This window comes from Bufo gargarizans, chromosome 5 (genome assembly GCF_014858855.1).
Source record: "Bufo gargarizans isolate SCDJY-AF-19 chromosome 5, ASM1485885v1, whole genome shotgun sequence".
NCBI lineage: Eukaryota > Metazoa > Chordata > Amphibia > Anura > Bufonidae > Bufo > Bufo gargarizans.
In genome coordinates this window covers 410,689,100-410,706,479 of record NC_058084.1, presented here as the reverse complement: position 1 = coordinate 410,706,479, position 17,380 = coordinate 410,689,100, and the positions used below count along the sequence as shown (strand labels likewise).

The 17,380-nt window shown below is 41.1% G+C and overlaps 1 protein-coding gene across 2 annotated transcripts in view; it reads right to left on the bottom strand.

Annotated features, from left to right (window-relative positions):
- Positions 1-17,380, bottom strand: part of DPP6 (dipeptidyl peptidase like 6) — a 1,705,234-nt gene that overhangs the window by 93,109 nt on the left and 1,594,745 nt on the right. For both annotated transcript variants that reach the window (XM_044293859.1, XM_044293858.1), the window contains exons 12-16: positions 16,724-16,762; positions 13,742-13,849; positions 12,123-12,214; positions 10,236-10,283; positions 7,758-7,876 (exon numbers count right to left, since the gene is read on the bottom strand). In XM_044293859.1, the coding sequence (XP_044149794.1) occupies positions 7,758-7,876; positions 10,236-10,283; positions 12,123-12,214; positions 13,742-13,849; positions 16,724-16,762 (406 nt within the window). The remainder of the gene's footprint in view (positions 1-7,757; positions 7,877-10,235; positions 10,284-12,122; positions 12,215-13,741; positions 13,850-16,723; positions 16,763-17,380) is intronic.

The window sequence follows — 17,380 nt, the reverse complement described above, 5'->3', positions numbered from 1 at the left end:
TACGTTCCGACATCGCCGCATATGTAGCGGCATGCTCCGTTTGTGCCCAGAGTAAGTCCCCTCGGCACCTTCCGTTGGGCCTTTTGCAACCCATAGCCACCGGGGAGCGTCCATGGTCACACCTGGGGATGGATTTCATTGTGGACCTTCCTGCATCCCGAGGCCATACGGTCATTCTCATGATTGTGGATCGGTTTTCCAAAATGTGCCACTGTGTTCCTCTCAAGAAGTTACCCTCTGCACAAGAGTTGGCCTCGATTTTTGCCAGGGAGGTCTTCCGGTTGCACGGTTTGCCCAAGGAGATTGTGTCGGATCGGGGGAGTCAGTTTGTGTCCAGGTTCTGGCGCGCCTTTTGCTCCCAGTTGGGGATTCATCTCTCTTTCTCCTCGGCCTACCACCCTCAGTCCAATGGGGCCGCAGAACGATCCAATCAGGCCTTGGAGCAATTCCTTCGTTGCTATGTCTCCGATCACCAAGACAATTGGGTTGACCTCCTGCCTTGGGCTGAGTTTGCCAGGAACACGGCGGTGAACTCTTCCTCTGGGACGTCTCCCTTCATGGCCAATTATGGGTTCCAACCTGCCGTGTTACCGGAGGTATTCTCTCCCCAGGATACTCCGGCTGTGGAGGATCACCTTTCCGTCCTACGTACTTCTTGGGTACAGATCCAGAGGTCCCTTGAGGTCTCTGCGCAACGCCAGAGACTCCAGGCTAATCGCAGACGAGCGCCCGCTCCTTCCTACCAGGTCGGAGACCGTGTATGGTTGTCCACCCGCAACCTCAACCTTCGAGTGCCCACTCCCAAGCTGGCGCCTCGCTTTGTTGGTCCCTTCCGAGTGCTTCACAGGGTAAACCCGGTAGCCTATGCCCTTGCGCTTCCTCCTGGCATGCGGATCTCCAACGTGTTTCATGTCTCCCTGTTGAAGCCATTGGTGTGTAATCGTTTCACTTCCTCGGTTCCTCGGCCCCGTCCGGTCCAAGTGGGCAATCGTGAGGAATATGAGGTGAGCAATATCCTGGACTCACGCCTGGTCCGCGGTCGGTTGCAGTTTTTGGTCCATTGGCGTGGTTATGGTCCAGAGGAGCGTTCCTGGGTTCCCTCCACAGATGTCCATGCTCCTGCGTTGCTCCGAGCCTTCCACGCACGCTTCCCTCTGAAACCGTTCCTTACTCCGCGGAGGAGGGGCCCTTGAGGGGGAGGTACTGTCATGGTCTTACCTTCTCACTGTTCTCCTTCGTTTGACATGTGCTGGCGGCCATCTTGGTTTCTGGGTTTCTTGTAGCCTCCCACCCTGCGGCTCCTCCTTCCCACTGGGAGGAGCTGGATGCCTAGCTCATATATATAGAAGGTCTGTGGCTTCAGTTCCTTGCTTGGTCCTCCTGTGTGCACATGCTTCAAAGACTGCTGCTGCTTCTGGTTCCTGATCCTGGCCTCGTCTGACTACCCCGTTGGTTTCCGATCCTGGCTTCGTCTGACTACCCCGTTGGTTCCTGATCCTGGCTACGTCTGACTACCCTCCTGGTTCCTGACCTCCGTCTACGCAAGACCCTGCTTCAGTTTAGCCATCCGTTTGGACTTTAGCTACGGCTTGATTTTCAATAAAGCCTTCTTATTCCACCTATCTCTGTTGTACGTCTGGTTCATGGTTCCATGACAATAATAGACTTTCACCACAGCAGCACATGAACAAATACAGTTCAGAAATACTGCCACTCTTGGCCTAAAAGCCAAAGAAATCACCCCTTTTTGCAACACTGATAAATTGCCCTTTTAACTCATAACAACAACGAGGGATAAGTGTGCAGACAGCCTATCTCACACCACACATGGTTCATAAGCTACAATCTGCCGACTTGAGAAGTAGGAAGTGGTCATAATCATTTAACTCCACTGTATAATACTAAATATGTGTAGTTACCCTTGTGCTTGAAGTTTCTTAGACAATATTCATATTATGACTATCAAAAGGCTATTCTCATATTAGACATATATGGCATATCTGCAGGATATGCCATAAATATATGATAGATTGCAGGTTCCACCTCTTGTATCCGCACCAATTTCAAGAATGGGGGGTTCCTGATCCATGTTCTGCCTACTGAAGCTGTGGGTTCTTTTCTGAAGTCCATAAATTGCAATCCCCTCAAAATATTGTCCTAGGCAGCTGCCTACTCCACCTATTCACCCCGCCCTGAAATTCATGAAGTCTATCCATAACCTAATGTTTCTGCTCTAAATTTATGATACACAGTATTTCTCTACTAGGTTGTCTACATCTACATTTCAATTTACTAGGATCTGGCTTTGCGCTTTACTGTAGGTAACATGTAAATACAAAGCATAAGAAGGAAACAAATGCCAACATCTTCGAGAAAAATATGCTGAGTACAAAAATGCATTATAGGACTAAACACTCATTTGTGTGACACCTCTTCTGTATTCTCTTGGGTCTATGTAGCTGATAATTGTATTCCTCAAGCTAAACTCCCAGCGTGTGAACAAAGAAAATTCAGACGTTTGGTGCCCATGTCCATGGTGCGCCTCTTAAACATTGATGAATGATTTAAAAGAGCAGCTGCCAGCGAGATGAACTGAGAAGAGAGCGCCCTGCAAAACTAAGATAATTGGCAAGCGTGGTATCTATTTGCCGATTGCAGATCTCTTTATTTGTTACCTTATGAATAATTTATATTTGATACACGAAGTTCTCATAGTGAAGATATTATCCTACAAATAACAGGCGCACATTAGTTTTGTTGAGGCACAGCTAATGTTTTAAATATATATATTTTTTTATCTCGTGATGACAATCTTAGCTGCTTCACGCAAGAAGGTACGGCCTGTTTTATGATATTTCATGGGGACAGACTGTTAAGCAGATGCCACAATAGGGTATGGTTGTTCATAAGAAATCACTTCACATGTTTATGCCACTAATAACTATACATATATATATATATATATATATATATATATATATGAAAAAATTCCATGGCACATCCAGGGCGAAAAATCTGAATAGTTTCCTTTTATTCACCAGGCGGCGTTTTGGTCCACCTGCTGGAACCTTTCTCAAGCAAGGTTCCAGCAGGTGGACCGAAATGTTGCTGCCTGGTGAATAAAAGGAAACTATTCAGATTTTACGCCCTTGATGTGCCGTGGAATTTTTGAGTTTATTGATTATTTGGAGGTGGATCGCCCCCACAGCTGCTGGCACTCCATATCTACATATTGAAACGGCTGTGCTGCCCAGTGTTATTGTTTGTCTATATATTGTGACATAGTAAGGGGTTTTGTTTGGGAAGGCAGGTATTTTCCTCCCAACATGGGCGGCTGGGCTGATTTCCAGCCAGGTGAGATCAAATACCAGACCGGAGTTTAAGCGCCGTTCCGGGTTTTGGCAGCACCTGGCTGTCCATTAAATAGGCAGCTGGGCTCAGATCAAAATCTCTGTCTTGGAATCTGAGGCATGGTGCCGTACTGGAGGGCTGAGAGCCGCATGCGGGGAAACAGGCCCCCTAAAGCCTGTTGTGGAAACTGAAAGAGCCTGCTAACAAGGTGACTCGTGCTTTGGACTTTTCTTTGTGTGAACAAACACTGAGACTGAAATGTTGCTTTGTTTTTTTCTCTCCTGTGTGAATAAACACTGAAGTTTTGTTTTACAAACAGTTTCTTTTGCCTCTGTTCTGCGTCCGGTTACCCTGCCTACCAGAGCGAATCCTCACTATATATATGTAAAATTTCACCTTCCACACAGGTGAAACATTTACTACACGACCGGAATATCATGATCTGGCTTGGTTCCTTTTAATCAGCTGTATGGTGCTTTAATGACATAATTCAATACTAAGGGTTCTTCCATGATTAATGTAAAAAAAAAAACAAAGAAAATCAAATATCATATAGCACATGACAATCTTTTTCTAAGAAAAGTAGAACCAGCCCTGTACCTCAAGTTGGTCCACAGCTATCCCTATTCAAGGCTCCAAATGCTCTACTAGATTTATTTCAAGCTATCAGCTTAAGGGGCATGTCTTTTCTTCTGCAGTTGGTGGTAGTTAAAGGGGTTCTCTGGGAAAGATAAAAATGAAAATACTGAAAAAACATGTTCTTATAAATAAACTCTTAAATGTCTTTAACTATTTATAACGGCTCCTTTAGTCTAGGGAACAATCAGTCAAGTAGCTAAAATGGCTGCTCTCGGATTTATGATCATAAAATCCGTCCTTCTCATGACACTGCAGGACGGCCGGTCTCAGCACTGTGAAGCTGTATATTATGTGCGGATGAAAGCTGAGATAACTGCTCCGCTGTGTCCCTGTGCTTCAGAAAGCAGTTTACCTCATCCTGTACCCGGAGACTGAAGGGTTGGAATGAGGAGCAGACGCGCTGCTGTTGGAGAGGAGCGTCTTTAGAAAACACCTCAGCCTGTCATTTTATGATCATAAATCCGAGAGCAGCCATTTTAGCTACTTGACTGATTGTTCCCTAGACTAAAGGAGCCGTTATAAATAATTAAAGACATTTAAGAGTTTATTTATAGGAACATGTTTTTTCAGTATTTTCACTTTTATCTTTCCCAGAGAACCCCTTTAAAGGGAGTCTGTCACCACATTTTAGCATGTTAGACCGTTAAAATAGGGTTATGTGATCCAGCCAGAACATAAAAACGGTACCTTTGTGGTAGAAAACTGACTTTTCAATTTGCAGAAAACGAACTTATAAGATTATCTTCTGAGCCCTCTCAAGTGCCCAGGGCGGTCTCTCAATCCTCGGAGCCCCAGGCAGGCACCTCCTAAACGGCTGATAACTCCGCCCTCCGTGCGCCTCTGCCCGCCCGTTTACTCCCCTCCCCTGTCCCTTTCCACTGCGGCTGTGCGGTCCAAATCGTAGCGGGCGCATGCGCAATAGGTATTGCGATGCCCTGCCAGGAGTGGGCATCGCATTGCGCATGCGCCCGCTACGATTTGTACCGCACAGCCACAGTGGAAAGGGACAGGGGAGGGGAGTAAACGGGCGGGCAGAGGCGCACGGAGGGTGGAGTTATCAGCCGTTTAGGAGGTGCCTGCCTGGGGCTCCGAGGATTGAGAGACCGCCCTGGGCACTTGAGAGGGCTCAGAAGATAATCTTATAAGTTCGTTTTCTGCAAATTGAAAAGTCCGTTTTCTACCACAAAGGTACCGTTTTTATGTTCTGGCTGGATCACATAACCCTATTTTAACGGTCTAACATGCTAAAATGTGGTGACAGACTCCCTTTAAAGGCTACGTGCACCTTTGGAGGCAAAAAAAAATTATGATTACATGTTACTAATTTTTGGTTAAAAATAATTTTTTCAATTGGCCTTTATTAAAAAATATTGATCTGTCCTGTCACAAAGGGTTAACAGTTTTTCTAGCTGTGTGACTTGTACTTTCACTTTGTGCCGGTCATCTAATAAACCTAATTTCTAAACTACTGAGAGGTCACAAACACTTATTTCAGCCACATTATTATCAGTAAGATAAGAACTGAGCTATATTGAGTGTTTATAAGGTCAGAGAGCAGAAATAAAGAGTCTGACTTCTCTGGGTCTGATGGGAAAGACAGAAAATCCAAAGGGTGCTACTAGAGCATCCCAGCTCTGTACAGAAAAAAGGATGCCATATTTTTAATAAAGACCAATATAAAAAAATATATTTTTAGCTTAAAATGAGTACAATCTAATAAAGCAAATTGCCATCAAAGGTGTTCGTAGCGTTTACAGGATGGAACTGAGCATCTGCATCCACCTCAGTGAGGTGGAGAGGGAAATTGAAAAAAGAGCAAACAGCAGGTGGCGCTACACAGATACATTTCATTGAATAACTGAGTGGCTATACTACATTTTTTAATTACATGCAAATACCAAAATATTCAGGTCCAGGTGCTGGTTTTAAAATAGTTAAATATTTTTCATGGGAGAGCCCCTTTATGTAAGAACTTTTTAAACATTCTACTGAGAGCATGTTCTGGACATCGGAGTCTGCTGCACAACATTTCTAGTGTCATGGTTGGGACAAAATTTGATTCATTTGGATATTATGCTTGCACTGTGTTCATGTTTACCTTTATTGACTATATCTATTGCACTTGTATTGTGCTTGTACTTTGTGACTTTATTACTAGCTATATGATTTTTCTTAACCCCTTTCAGACACCTTACTGACACAGCCTAATTTTGGAAATCTGATGTCACTCTATGTGGTAATAACTTTGGAATGCTTTTACTTATTCAAGCGATTTTGAGAATGTTTTTTTCATGACACATCATCTTGTCAGTAATAAATTTTAATTTATCAGCTTTTAAGACAGTTCACAAAATAGTTATTAATAAACAATCACTTTTATGCTAGCATCATTTTATAAATGCCAAATTTTGAAATTTGCTTGACAATTTGAAAAATTGCGTCAAAAATTTAGAGCCTTCCAACATCCTAAAAAGATGAATTTAGAAACTTTAACCCTCTAGGTGTTTCAAAGGAATTAAAGCAAGGTGAAATTTAAAAATTTTGTTTTTTTCGCAGAAATTCCATTTTAATCTTAATTTTGTCCTGTAGGGTTAGCAGTAAAATAAACTTCAATATTGATTACCTTAATTCTGCAGATTTTTGGGCCCCATGTTGCATTTGAAGAGACCCTGAGGTACCCATAGGAGATGCCACTTTGGGAAGTAAACCCTTCAAGAAATTTTACCATGTAGTATAGTGATTGGCTTGAACCCACAGGGGTTTTATAGAATTTTGGAAAAATTGGGACACAAATTGAAAAATTTACATTGTAGTTCAATTATATGTAGTTTTTGTCTCAAATATTTCATTTTACATAATTTTTCCCCAGTAGACGACAATACCCTCTATGATGTCAAAAAGGCTATTAGGGCTTTTTTTTTTCAGGATGAGTTGACATTTTCATTAATACAATTTTAAGGTACATACAAAGTTTCGATCACTTGATATTATTTGGGAGGCAAGGTGACCAAAAATGGCTCTGGGTCCATGTGAGGTAAAGAACTGGTTCTAGCATTGTTAGAAAGAAATTGTCATGTGCTATGAACATTAAGTACAGAGAGGACGGACAGGACAGAGTGTGGTAATGTGGGGCTGTGGTAATGGAGACAAGTTCTGCTGCTTATTATCCACATCCCCACCTCCTCTCTTTACTTCATGTCTCCTCATGAACTCCATTCCTAAAGAGATTCAGCTGAAGATCTTATCAGCTGTATTCAGGATTATAATCCCTGACAAGTAGAGCAGAGAGGAGAATGAGGCAGCTCTTTAGCTCAGTGTTCTGAAGTAACTTGCCCTCCTGTGTGATTAGGACAGGTTTTGTGTGTACTAATAGGACAGCGGACATTTTATTTCTCCTAATGATTGCTCCTTAGACAGAACGAGCCATTATAACTAATGAAAGGCATCTGGGAATATACTTATAATAAAGTAATATTTAAGTATTTTCATTAATTTTATTTTCTTAATTCCCGGTGAACCCCATTAAACACAACTTGTGAATATGCCTCTTTTCTAGGTGTAGGAAAATCACCAAAGAAGAGAGTTATATTGTACAGTTAATAGTTAATACCAAGGCTTAAGAAAAAAAAAATGAACTGCTTTCTTCTGTGTTTAATGGTTCTTTAAAAACATCATCATGCAAAGGATTTATGGAATATTATCTGATCACATATAGCACCATTAATCACTGCAGAAGGCAGGTTAGTGTATTGCTCTGGCTATAATACCTTCACATTTCAGCAAGAAATACTCCAGAGTGTGACTGAACGAGGCGCTGACATAAGTACAGTTCTCAATCAATAAGCACGAGATGCACTGTCTGTTGAAGCTCCCATTGGTGTTAGTACTGCAAAGAAAATAATTAGCAAAGTGTATCAGTCTCAGTTCGCAGTACGAAAAGCCGCTATTACTGATGCAACAAGGAAAAAAAACAAATAACTAAGACAAGCGTATAGCAAAGTATCGATAACCCAATTACTTTCCTGAATCATAAAAAAATACAGCATAGCTCTGTAAATGCAAAGTCTGGACAGATAAGTTAACTACATGTTATATAAAATCTAAACTGAACCGATTAATTCAATAGACTATTAAGAGTTGGCCAAAAAAGCGGAAGGTCCTGACCAAATGAGGCTAAATCTGATGGTGACTCCCTGTGCTAACTATAAAACTGATCAGCAGGTGTCAGACGCTCCACAGCCCCACAATCAGTATAGTGGACAGAGCCGGTAACTGCGGCACTGCTCCTATTCACTTTGTTGGGAGCAGGGCTGCCGTTACCAGCTCCATCTGCTACTCAATGGACTGAGCTGTGTAGTAATGGCGCTGACTCCTGGCACTGGAACTACTCTGAAACCCAGACCCCCCCCTCCTCCAATCAAATATTGATGCCCTGTGGATAGGCCATCAATATTAAAATCCTGGACAACCCTTTTAAATGGGTTTTCCCACAAAAAGAATATGTAACCTTCAAAGGTTGGACCCATGCGATGCTTATGTTGGCCCACTGTTGCTATCATGTCTCTAGTGCCAACGTAGACAGTGTCAGTCAGCCCAAAGGAAGTGAATAGAGCATTGGACAGACATCCACATTACTGCTCCAATCAGAGAGGGAACTTGAGAACCCCTCATTCTCTGGTGTGTGGAAGGTCTTAGTGGCCGTGTGGATAGGTTAAAAATACTTTTTATAGGGGTATCCTTTTTATTCTTAAGGGCTCATTCACAAATTGCCATCTACCCGGCGGCACTTGGAACCTGTAATGCCTTTGTCAACTGTGTTACACTGTGGAGCCCATGTGCATTGCTTTTTAGGGGAGAATAGCTCCATACATATAAAGTCCACTGCAATCCATCAGAAATTTTTCTTTATGATGCATTCCTATCAAATCTGACAATGGAATACAGAGGTATGGTAGAAGACTCTGGGACTGTACCTCTATGGAAACTCTACACAGTTCCAGATAAAGCACAGCTGTAATATAGTCTTCTGCATACTAATTACGAGCTTCCATAGGACTACCAAGAAGGCAATTACCAGGAGCAAACCATGCATCGCTGATACGGTAATTGCCTACTCATCAGAGGAAGTGAAATCAGTATTTACTTGCAGCAATGCAATCTGCTCCAGACAGGGATGAGCGATCGGTGATTGCTCGTCCCCATAGAGAATCATTATTTCGGGGCAGCAGATCCCTGTTTACACAGCACAATCAGCTGCCCAGAATGATTTTGGTGCTGGCAGCAAAAACAATTTCATCGGACAAGTATTGCTCATTCAAAATCAATCTTCTGCACCTTTACAAAGGCCAATTATCAGAAGCAAGTAGTCTTAGAAATCATTCTTCCCAAAAACTGTGTTAAGCTGTGTAAAGGGGCCTTAAAAGGCATCTGTCTGCAAATTTGTACCCCTGCAACTGGCTGACCTGTTACATGTGCACTTGGCAGCGGAAGGCATCTGTGTTGGTCCCATGTTCATTTGTGCCCGCATTGCTGAGAAAAATGATGTTTCATTATATGCAAATGAGCCTCTAGGAGCAACGGGGGCGTTGTCATTACTCCTAGAGGCTTTGCACTCTCTGTCAACTGCTGCACCCTCTGCACTTTGATTGATATGGTTAGGTGTGATTTACAATTCCTGTCCGGTCAATCGAAGTGCAGAGAGCATGGCAGTTACTGAGAGAGCAGAGGCTCTAGGTGCAATGGCAACAGATGCAATACATTACAACTTCATCTTTCTCAGCAGTGCATGCACATATTAACATGGGACCAACAGAGACGCCTTCAGCGGTCAAGCGCACATGTAACAGCCAAAGGTACAAATCTGCTGACTCTAGATTTAAACTGTACTACCAGCAGGGAAGGGAAGAAGTAGCTTGTCAATAGTCAAAGCTTGCCATTCTCCATTATTAATCAGATTTTTCTAAAAATAAAAATTGCTGTAGAATCTTAAATTTTTTATAATGCTTTATGGTGCCTGACTGGCACACACTGCTTCATGTACACATCCATTCCATATAAAGCCGCTATTAAAAATTTATCTGGGCGGCATAAACTATTCTATAGCGATTGAAAACGGCATGACACCATACAATTCATCTCTGTTAATGATGGGAACATTATCCACACTACTTTCCAAAATACGACATCCAAAAATAATGCCCTGCAGTAATATCACAGCACAGCGTAAATGATCAAAGACTATATACCTGTATAAATGCCTGCGAGTAGGGGAGTCTTCCGTGCTGAGAAAGTAGCTACATGAAATTAAAAACACAGATTAAAAATGAATTGGAGAATATATGTCGTACATAAAAGTTACAAAGTAGCAGCAGGTAGTTATAGTCATAGAGGGAAAAAAATAATTAAAGCTGAAAATGCTGAAGGGGAAACTGTGACGACTTTGAACTCTTTTCCTTGGTCCCAAATCATTAATCCAGTTTCTTTCGAAACAATGTCCATGTTTGATCTGAACTCGCCTTTATATGAAGAGGATTATTTAATGCAACATGAAAAATAGATTCTTTCCTTTTGATTATTATTATTTTTTAATCCTCATATTAATTTCTTTCACCTAAATTTTAAGACGTATGAATCATGTCTCGGTCTATGAAGCGGAATAACTAGAGGTGTAAGATGACAAATTGCCAAGCGCAGCCGGATGTTTCAGCGATCTTGTGAGCTCATTCTCGCTTACCGAATCTTTCCTATTGTCAAGGTGACAAAATGTAACTTCCTTTTAAAGTGACCTAGAATTTGTATTAATTATATATTTTTTTCCCCTCTGACAACAACAGGCACTGAGAGACGCTTCCTCCTGCAAAGACGCAGGAAGCCGAGATTGATGAAAAGATTTGCCGTCTCTTATTGAAACCTTTGTGAATTCTCAATGATTGCCAGACCTCAGGAGTCAAGACTCTGTAACCTAACAAACACAAAACGTCTTCTCTGTATAGCGGTGGAGACTGAGCTGAGGCGCATTTTATTATGTCTCACCATGGCCAAGCCTTTGCAATAGTTGATGTCCTCGGGTTCCGTCAGGATAGACAATTGTTATCATTCATTTTGGAGGAATTCAATTTGATAGTAACTTTCTCTGACATGATTAAAAGGGTTTTTGTATAGGTCATCAGTTTCTGATCGTCGGGGTCCGACACCCGGGACTCTATCCGATTAGCTGTTTGAGACGGCACCGGTGCTTTTGTGCACGCCATGGCCTTTTCTGTGTTCACCAAGCAGATCGGCATATATTGTACAACGGTTGCGCTCGTTATTGCAGCTCAGTCCCATTCACTTCTATAGGGGTGAGCTGCTCCTGGGCCACTTAACACATGAATGGTTCGGGCCCCAAAGCAGCCACTTCCCCTGCTTCACCTATAGCTACACCCCTGCGTAGGCGCAGTGATATTTCAGGAATTTTGGTCCCAATATTAACTTCCCGGATGTCTTTGCTCTTTTCTACAATAATACCATGGTTCTCCAAGAATAAGACAGGGTCTTATATATATATTTTTTTTTCTCGGAAAAAAGGGTTAGGGCTTAGCATCGGGGTAGGGCTTATTTTGGCTCCATGAACAACAATCACACATTTATGCTTGAACAAAAAATCTAAATGGTTAGGGTTACAATATTAACCATAACTTACAATCACATTGGGTGGTGTAGCGTCAGTGGGTGGCACTCTCTCTCATAGGCAATGGAACTGTGCCCTATCTCCTCTCTGCACTTGGGAGGCGAAACTCTGGATCCACTCTGACAGTGGCACCGTGCCCTCCCTATGGTACGGTATCTCAGGAGGCAATAGACGCATCTACAGTAGTGATTGGGTGAGTGGATCGTGCCTGCTACCGTCTTGTATAAGGCTAGCTACAGTACCGTAACCCTATTCTCCTGGTCACCGATGTCACGCAACATAACCTAGCGCGGGAGGAGCTTACTGTATTCTAGGGCTTATTTTGGAGTGGGGCTTATATATTAAGTCTACTCCAAAAACTCTGCAAAATAGCTCTAGGGCTTATTATCGGGGTAGGGCTTATTTTCAGGAAAACACGGTAGTTATGAAGGTAATGGAAGGGGGACATACTTGATATACTTACATTTTTTGATTCTTTTCATCAAATGCCAGAATCTCTGTAACATCCCAGTCTCCTGAGGTAATAGACTGTAAATTGTCATTACTGTTGTTAGCCTAAAAGATGAATAAAAAGGGAAAATAAATCATTTTTTTTCCCGAATAAAATGCTACAAATATAAATGTGTCATATTTAACATCCAGTCATATCTGAGTGCACAGCATTTAACAGGTCTAGAACTGGAGCATCTCATTAACTACATGGGTTTCACCTTCTGTATCGTTGCTCTTGTGGGTCCTCCTCTGTAGTATTGCAGCTCAACCTCATTCAGTCTCATGAAAATACATGTGGTGAGAGTGGCCCTTAAATTAACTCTGTAGGTTACTACCTGATGTCTTCAGGCCGCTCACAGCACATAACACAGCGAGACACTGCCTCTATGAAGAAATGTATAATAACTAAAAGAATGTTTGTTCAGTTTTTTGGCTTCTTTTTTCTTTTCTTTCCTACCTAATTCACCTATCTATCTATCTATCTATCTATCTATCTATTTCATATCTATCTATGTATCTAATTCATATCTATCTATGTAATCCATATCTATATATCTAATCCATATCTATCCATCCAATTCATATCTATCTGATTTGATCCATCTAATCATCTATATTGTCTGTCTATCTATCAATCTATCTATAAAACAAAGAAAAACAGCAGCCCAGCAGAAGTATAACAGTGGGTGCAATCCCTCATGGACAACAGGCAACCAAGTCCACAAGTAAATTCCAGAGGCAAATGATGAGGCAGCACTCCAAAGTAAGGAAAAGGTATCAGACCCCTTTTATTCCCCTTCAGCAACATTTCAGCCCAGCTCAATGAGGCCTTTGTCGTTGCTGAAGGGGAATAAAAGGGTCTGATACCTTTTCCTTACTTTGGAGTGCTGCCTCATCATTTGCCTCTGGTATCTATCTATCTATCTTTATACAAAATGTTAATAAAATTGACCAGAATTATTTTTTTTGCATATGATGTCTTATGAAATTCCATAACATCTGTCTGTGAAAGCGTTTTTTGCTCATAGCGCAGCACACAAGCATGGTATGGTACTAAAAATGTTGTTAACAATGTAATGTGCGCTAAAGGGATTGTACAGGATTTTAAAAAAATTGCTGTTTTTTTCAAAACACAGTGCCCCGCCTGCTCATGGGGTGTGTGCATTATTACAAATCAGCCCCATTTACTTTAAAGGATCTGAAGTGCAATAACTGATACTAACCAGAGACAGGCGCTGTGCTGTCCTTAGATGAAAGCCATCATGCCTTTCTAATCCTGTACAAACGTTAACGTTCACTTGGTAGATCAGCCGTATGTTTTCTGCTATTTTATAAGTATTTGGAACACATCTTTTTCCCACCACCCATGTTTTAAACCATATTGATGCAGCTCTCGGGGGTAATGTTTCTCCTTGTGGAGACTGTTAGCATGGGGAGTCTGACTGGTCAGGCAATGCTCCCTGGGAAAAGGTATGTAAATCATCCAGGAGTTAGACAGTCAGCTTCTGTACTGTCACGTATTGGCGGTAGCTATGCTGTAAATCAATGCCCAGCCCCATAATGAGCCATGCCATCTAGCACATGTCTTACTTGTGATGAAGAAACTGCAATATGGTGAAATTTCCCACGACCCAACTGTGGAATTGCTCTGACAAAAAAGAACTTTCTGCCGTCCTTTGAGAAGATTGGTTGTTCATTCTGAAATAAAGACAAGATAGCAGATTTAGCATTCGTGAGGCAAAATCGATAGTCTAATGGTTCAGCTAAACTCCTCAAGTTGAGCTGTATGAAAAACAATTGTGTAGTGTTAACTGTTATTACCCAAACTGTAGCCGCTTAATGATGCTGTGAGGCTGCAACAAATGTTATGCTAGCGGACCGTACTAGTCGCTGTCCTGCTCCTCCAGGCGCCGCATCACTCATCAGCCTGGTTGCTGTTCTGCTTGGTGGCTTTTACCCGCTTCTCATTCTCTTGCTGCTGAAAGCGAACCTGGGCACCGGCGTTCCACCTCCTCCAGGCGCAGGCCAAAGCCTGCTCCTGCTGCCAGGGTCCCTGTCTTTAGGGCACACGTGCATTCTAGCAGACTCTTAAAAGGGCAAGGACACGTGTGCTGATTTGTTCCAGCCTATGGCTGGCAACTTGTGTATATTTAAGGTGTCTTCCCCAGGTGGAAGGTGCCTGCTATTTAGGTTACCTAGTTTATAGTTACCTGCTAAGGTGTTATATTCTGTCTGACTACCCATGTACTGAACTCCAGCCTGCCAACTGACTCTGACTCCTGGCCTCCTGCCCTGACCTTAGCCAGTTTCTCGTATTGCCCGATTGCTGCCTGCCCTGACCTTGACCTGACCTTCTTGGATTCGTAGTATGTTGCCTTTCCTGATCTCTACCTGTTACCGGACTACATATATTAGCTGACCCCCTCGGTGCTTCGCAGCTGTGTTTTTGACCCAGTGGATCAGCCACCAACTACACCAGTACTATCTAATGAGGTAGCGGAGAAGACCAGATTCCTGTATAGGTGTTAAAAGGTGAAGACCATTGTACTGCCAGGATAACACTCTTATAGTTGTCCCAAAGTCAAACTGGTTAGTTGGTACAGTGGGTGCACACCCACTACCCATAATGACAAAAAATATATGTTCTTGTCAAATCAAGTCTAGATCCTGCTGAAGCTTGTGAGGAATTATAACTGGATATAAATTGATCGAAGCTCATAGAACAGCACCCCCACATATAATGCATGAAAAAGTATCCAGTAATAAAACAACAAAAAGTAAAGTATGGTAACTATCAATGGAGAAAACATACAATTCAGTCACTGTGGCAGTTGAATGAATACAATGGCTATACAATACTTTTTGATTTTGCTGGCAATTTTTTATTGTAAAAATTGTCCTTGATACCACAAGTCCATCTTGTGGTAGGTAGTTGCAACATGCTTCTATTGGAGAGAAGTAATGGAGGGACTGTCATCAAAAAGAGAATGAGATCAATCTGAGATGCCTCTGATTGTAAAGTGCGTGCTGTCATTGGAGGAGGGTCACCAAATAGGCTCATTTGAGCTCCAGTACAGCAAAGGAATGTTGAGATAGGTACATAAGTAGTCTCTGGACATCAAGGATCTAACTGTCCAGGCCATCAACAGGAAGTGGGGATTAAAACCTCAGGACAATAAACAGGAAATTTCACCTCTGAAATAATGAACAATAATCCACAAAATTAAAAGTGAAACACTTGGCCACTGGGTTGTCAGGATTGGGTCTATGGCCCTGGACCATCCAGTAGTAGATCCTATCCCATTGGACCGCAGTGAGTGAATTTTAAGATTGGTATTGGGAAGGAAAGATCTTGGTGTTGTGGTAAGAACAAGTATTGGTCCTTTTTTTTTATTTATTTTTTAAGATTTTCAAATTGACCTTAACATAAAACAAGCCTAAATTCTGCAGGCATTAATAACCATAGCCTATATAAGATCATAGAAAACCAAATATATTAGAACTGAGAGGTTTATGATTGATTCAATGTTTATACTTTAAAATAACTGATATTTTAGCTAACAGACGCTCATTCTTCCAGCACAAAAAAGCATATAAGATTATAAAATCATTATGTTCAAATTAGTTTTTCTTAGATAAATGTAATGTAATTGAATAAAATACTGATTCACTGGATCTGCGTGCCACATTAATCCGTAATGATTTCACATGACATCCACTAATTGAAGCCATATCTTTGGTTTCTGGATTAATTGTTAAATATCCTTGACATATTATGAGGAGGATGCTGTGGTGAAGGGGCTGGGTGCTCAATCTAAACTTAGTGATTGGAGATGGTTTGTTAATAGATTACATAATTAGCTAATATGTTAGTCAATCTAGATTTTTGCTGTAGGTATCCATGTTTTTAAACCTATCAAAAACATAATATATCCTAAAATAGAAGACCAAAAACCCTTTATCTTATCTTAACCTACTTTAAAAACAAAATCATTACCTTCTAAATAATAATTTAAAAAAACATTCCTTAAATACTTAGTCCGTCATTAAAACATATTGTCGGAATAGAACATCTTATTTTCAGGCAACATATTATAATGACAGCACAAATAAATGCATGTTGTGTTTATAATCCTTAAGAAAGAATACAGTAATCAGGCTGAGAAAGGTGTATGCAGAACTATGGAAGGGAAGGGGGGGGGGGGATCAGGGTCATAAGCATGGACAAATACAAACTTGCATGTATGCACAAAAAAATCACAATAAATCACACAAACATATACATATTGTTATATAGACATATATACATATATTCACATGCAGACATATCCAGTATGCACACACACACACACTCAGTGAAAAACATTCACACAGGTCCCCTTTAAGGACATAATTAGTATAAATAAATAACACTGTTCACAACTACAGGCACATTAAGTCACATTACTTATCAAGAAGATGTAAGTGTGACATTATTTGGGTAGAAAACATGTGGAAATGTTATAAATTTGCATTATTGTCCTGGTTTGAAAATATTGATTAAAAATCAATTGATTTGAACATATTGCTTACCTGTCTGTGTAACCAGGCATCACTTTCATCCTCGTGTTTCTGTGGAAAAATGAAAGATACGGAATTGTTTAGTAACCGACACACCTGGTGAATATATTTCATAGATTTGATACTAAAGTCTAGAGTTCACCTCCACTGCCCACAGCCTTCTGACTGTGCAAACGAAAGGGTGATTAGGATCTTTGTCGATACAGTTGTATTGCCCCTTAAAATATTAAGCTGATTAGCGGTTGTTGTACGGTCGTCTTACAATGCAAATGACAAGTACAGATAAGCAAATATATAATATTATTTGGTGCTATCTAAAATATCATTTTTTCGACAAAAAACGCAGACAAACGCTACCATAAGACACAAGTCACCAGGACGAACACAGGGAATTATATCCGTGCAGTGGGGATCTTTCCATTAATGACATGAATTTATTCACAGTTTGAACATAGTCCTGTTCGGGGATTCTATAGTGGAATGTGGTCATAAGTAGTAGAGGTTCACAGTAATCCCATAATTCTAAAATATAACTTTTAATATTTATATATAAAACAGTTAATACACCCTTCAAAATATATTAATTAAATGATAAGAGAAAAAAAGGAAAATGAAAATCAGAATCTAGGGGCAGATATAACTTGCAATATAGCAATTCGGTTAATTGAT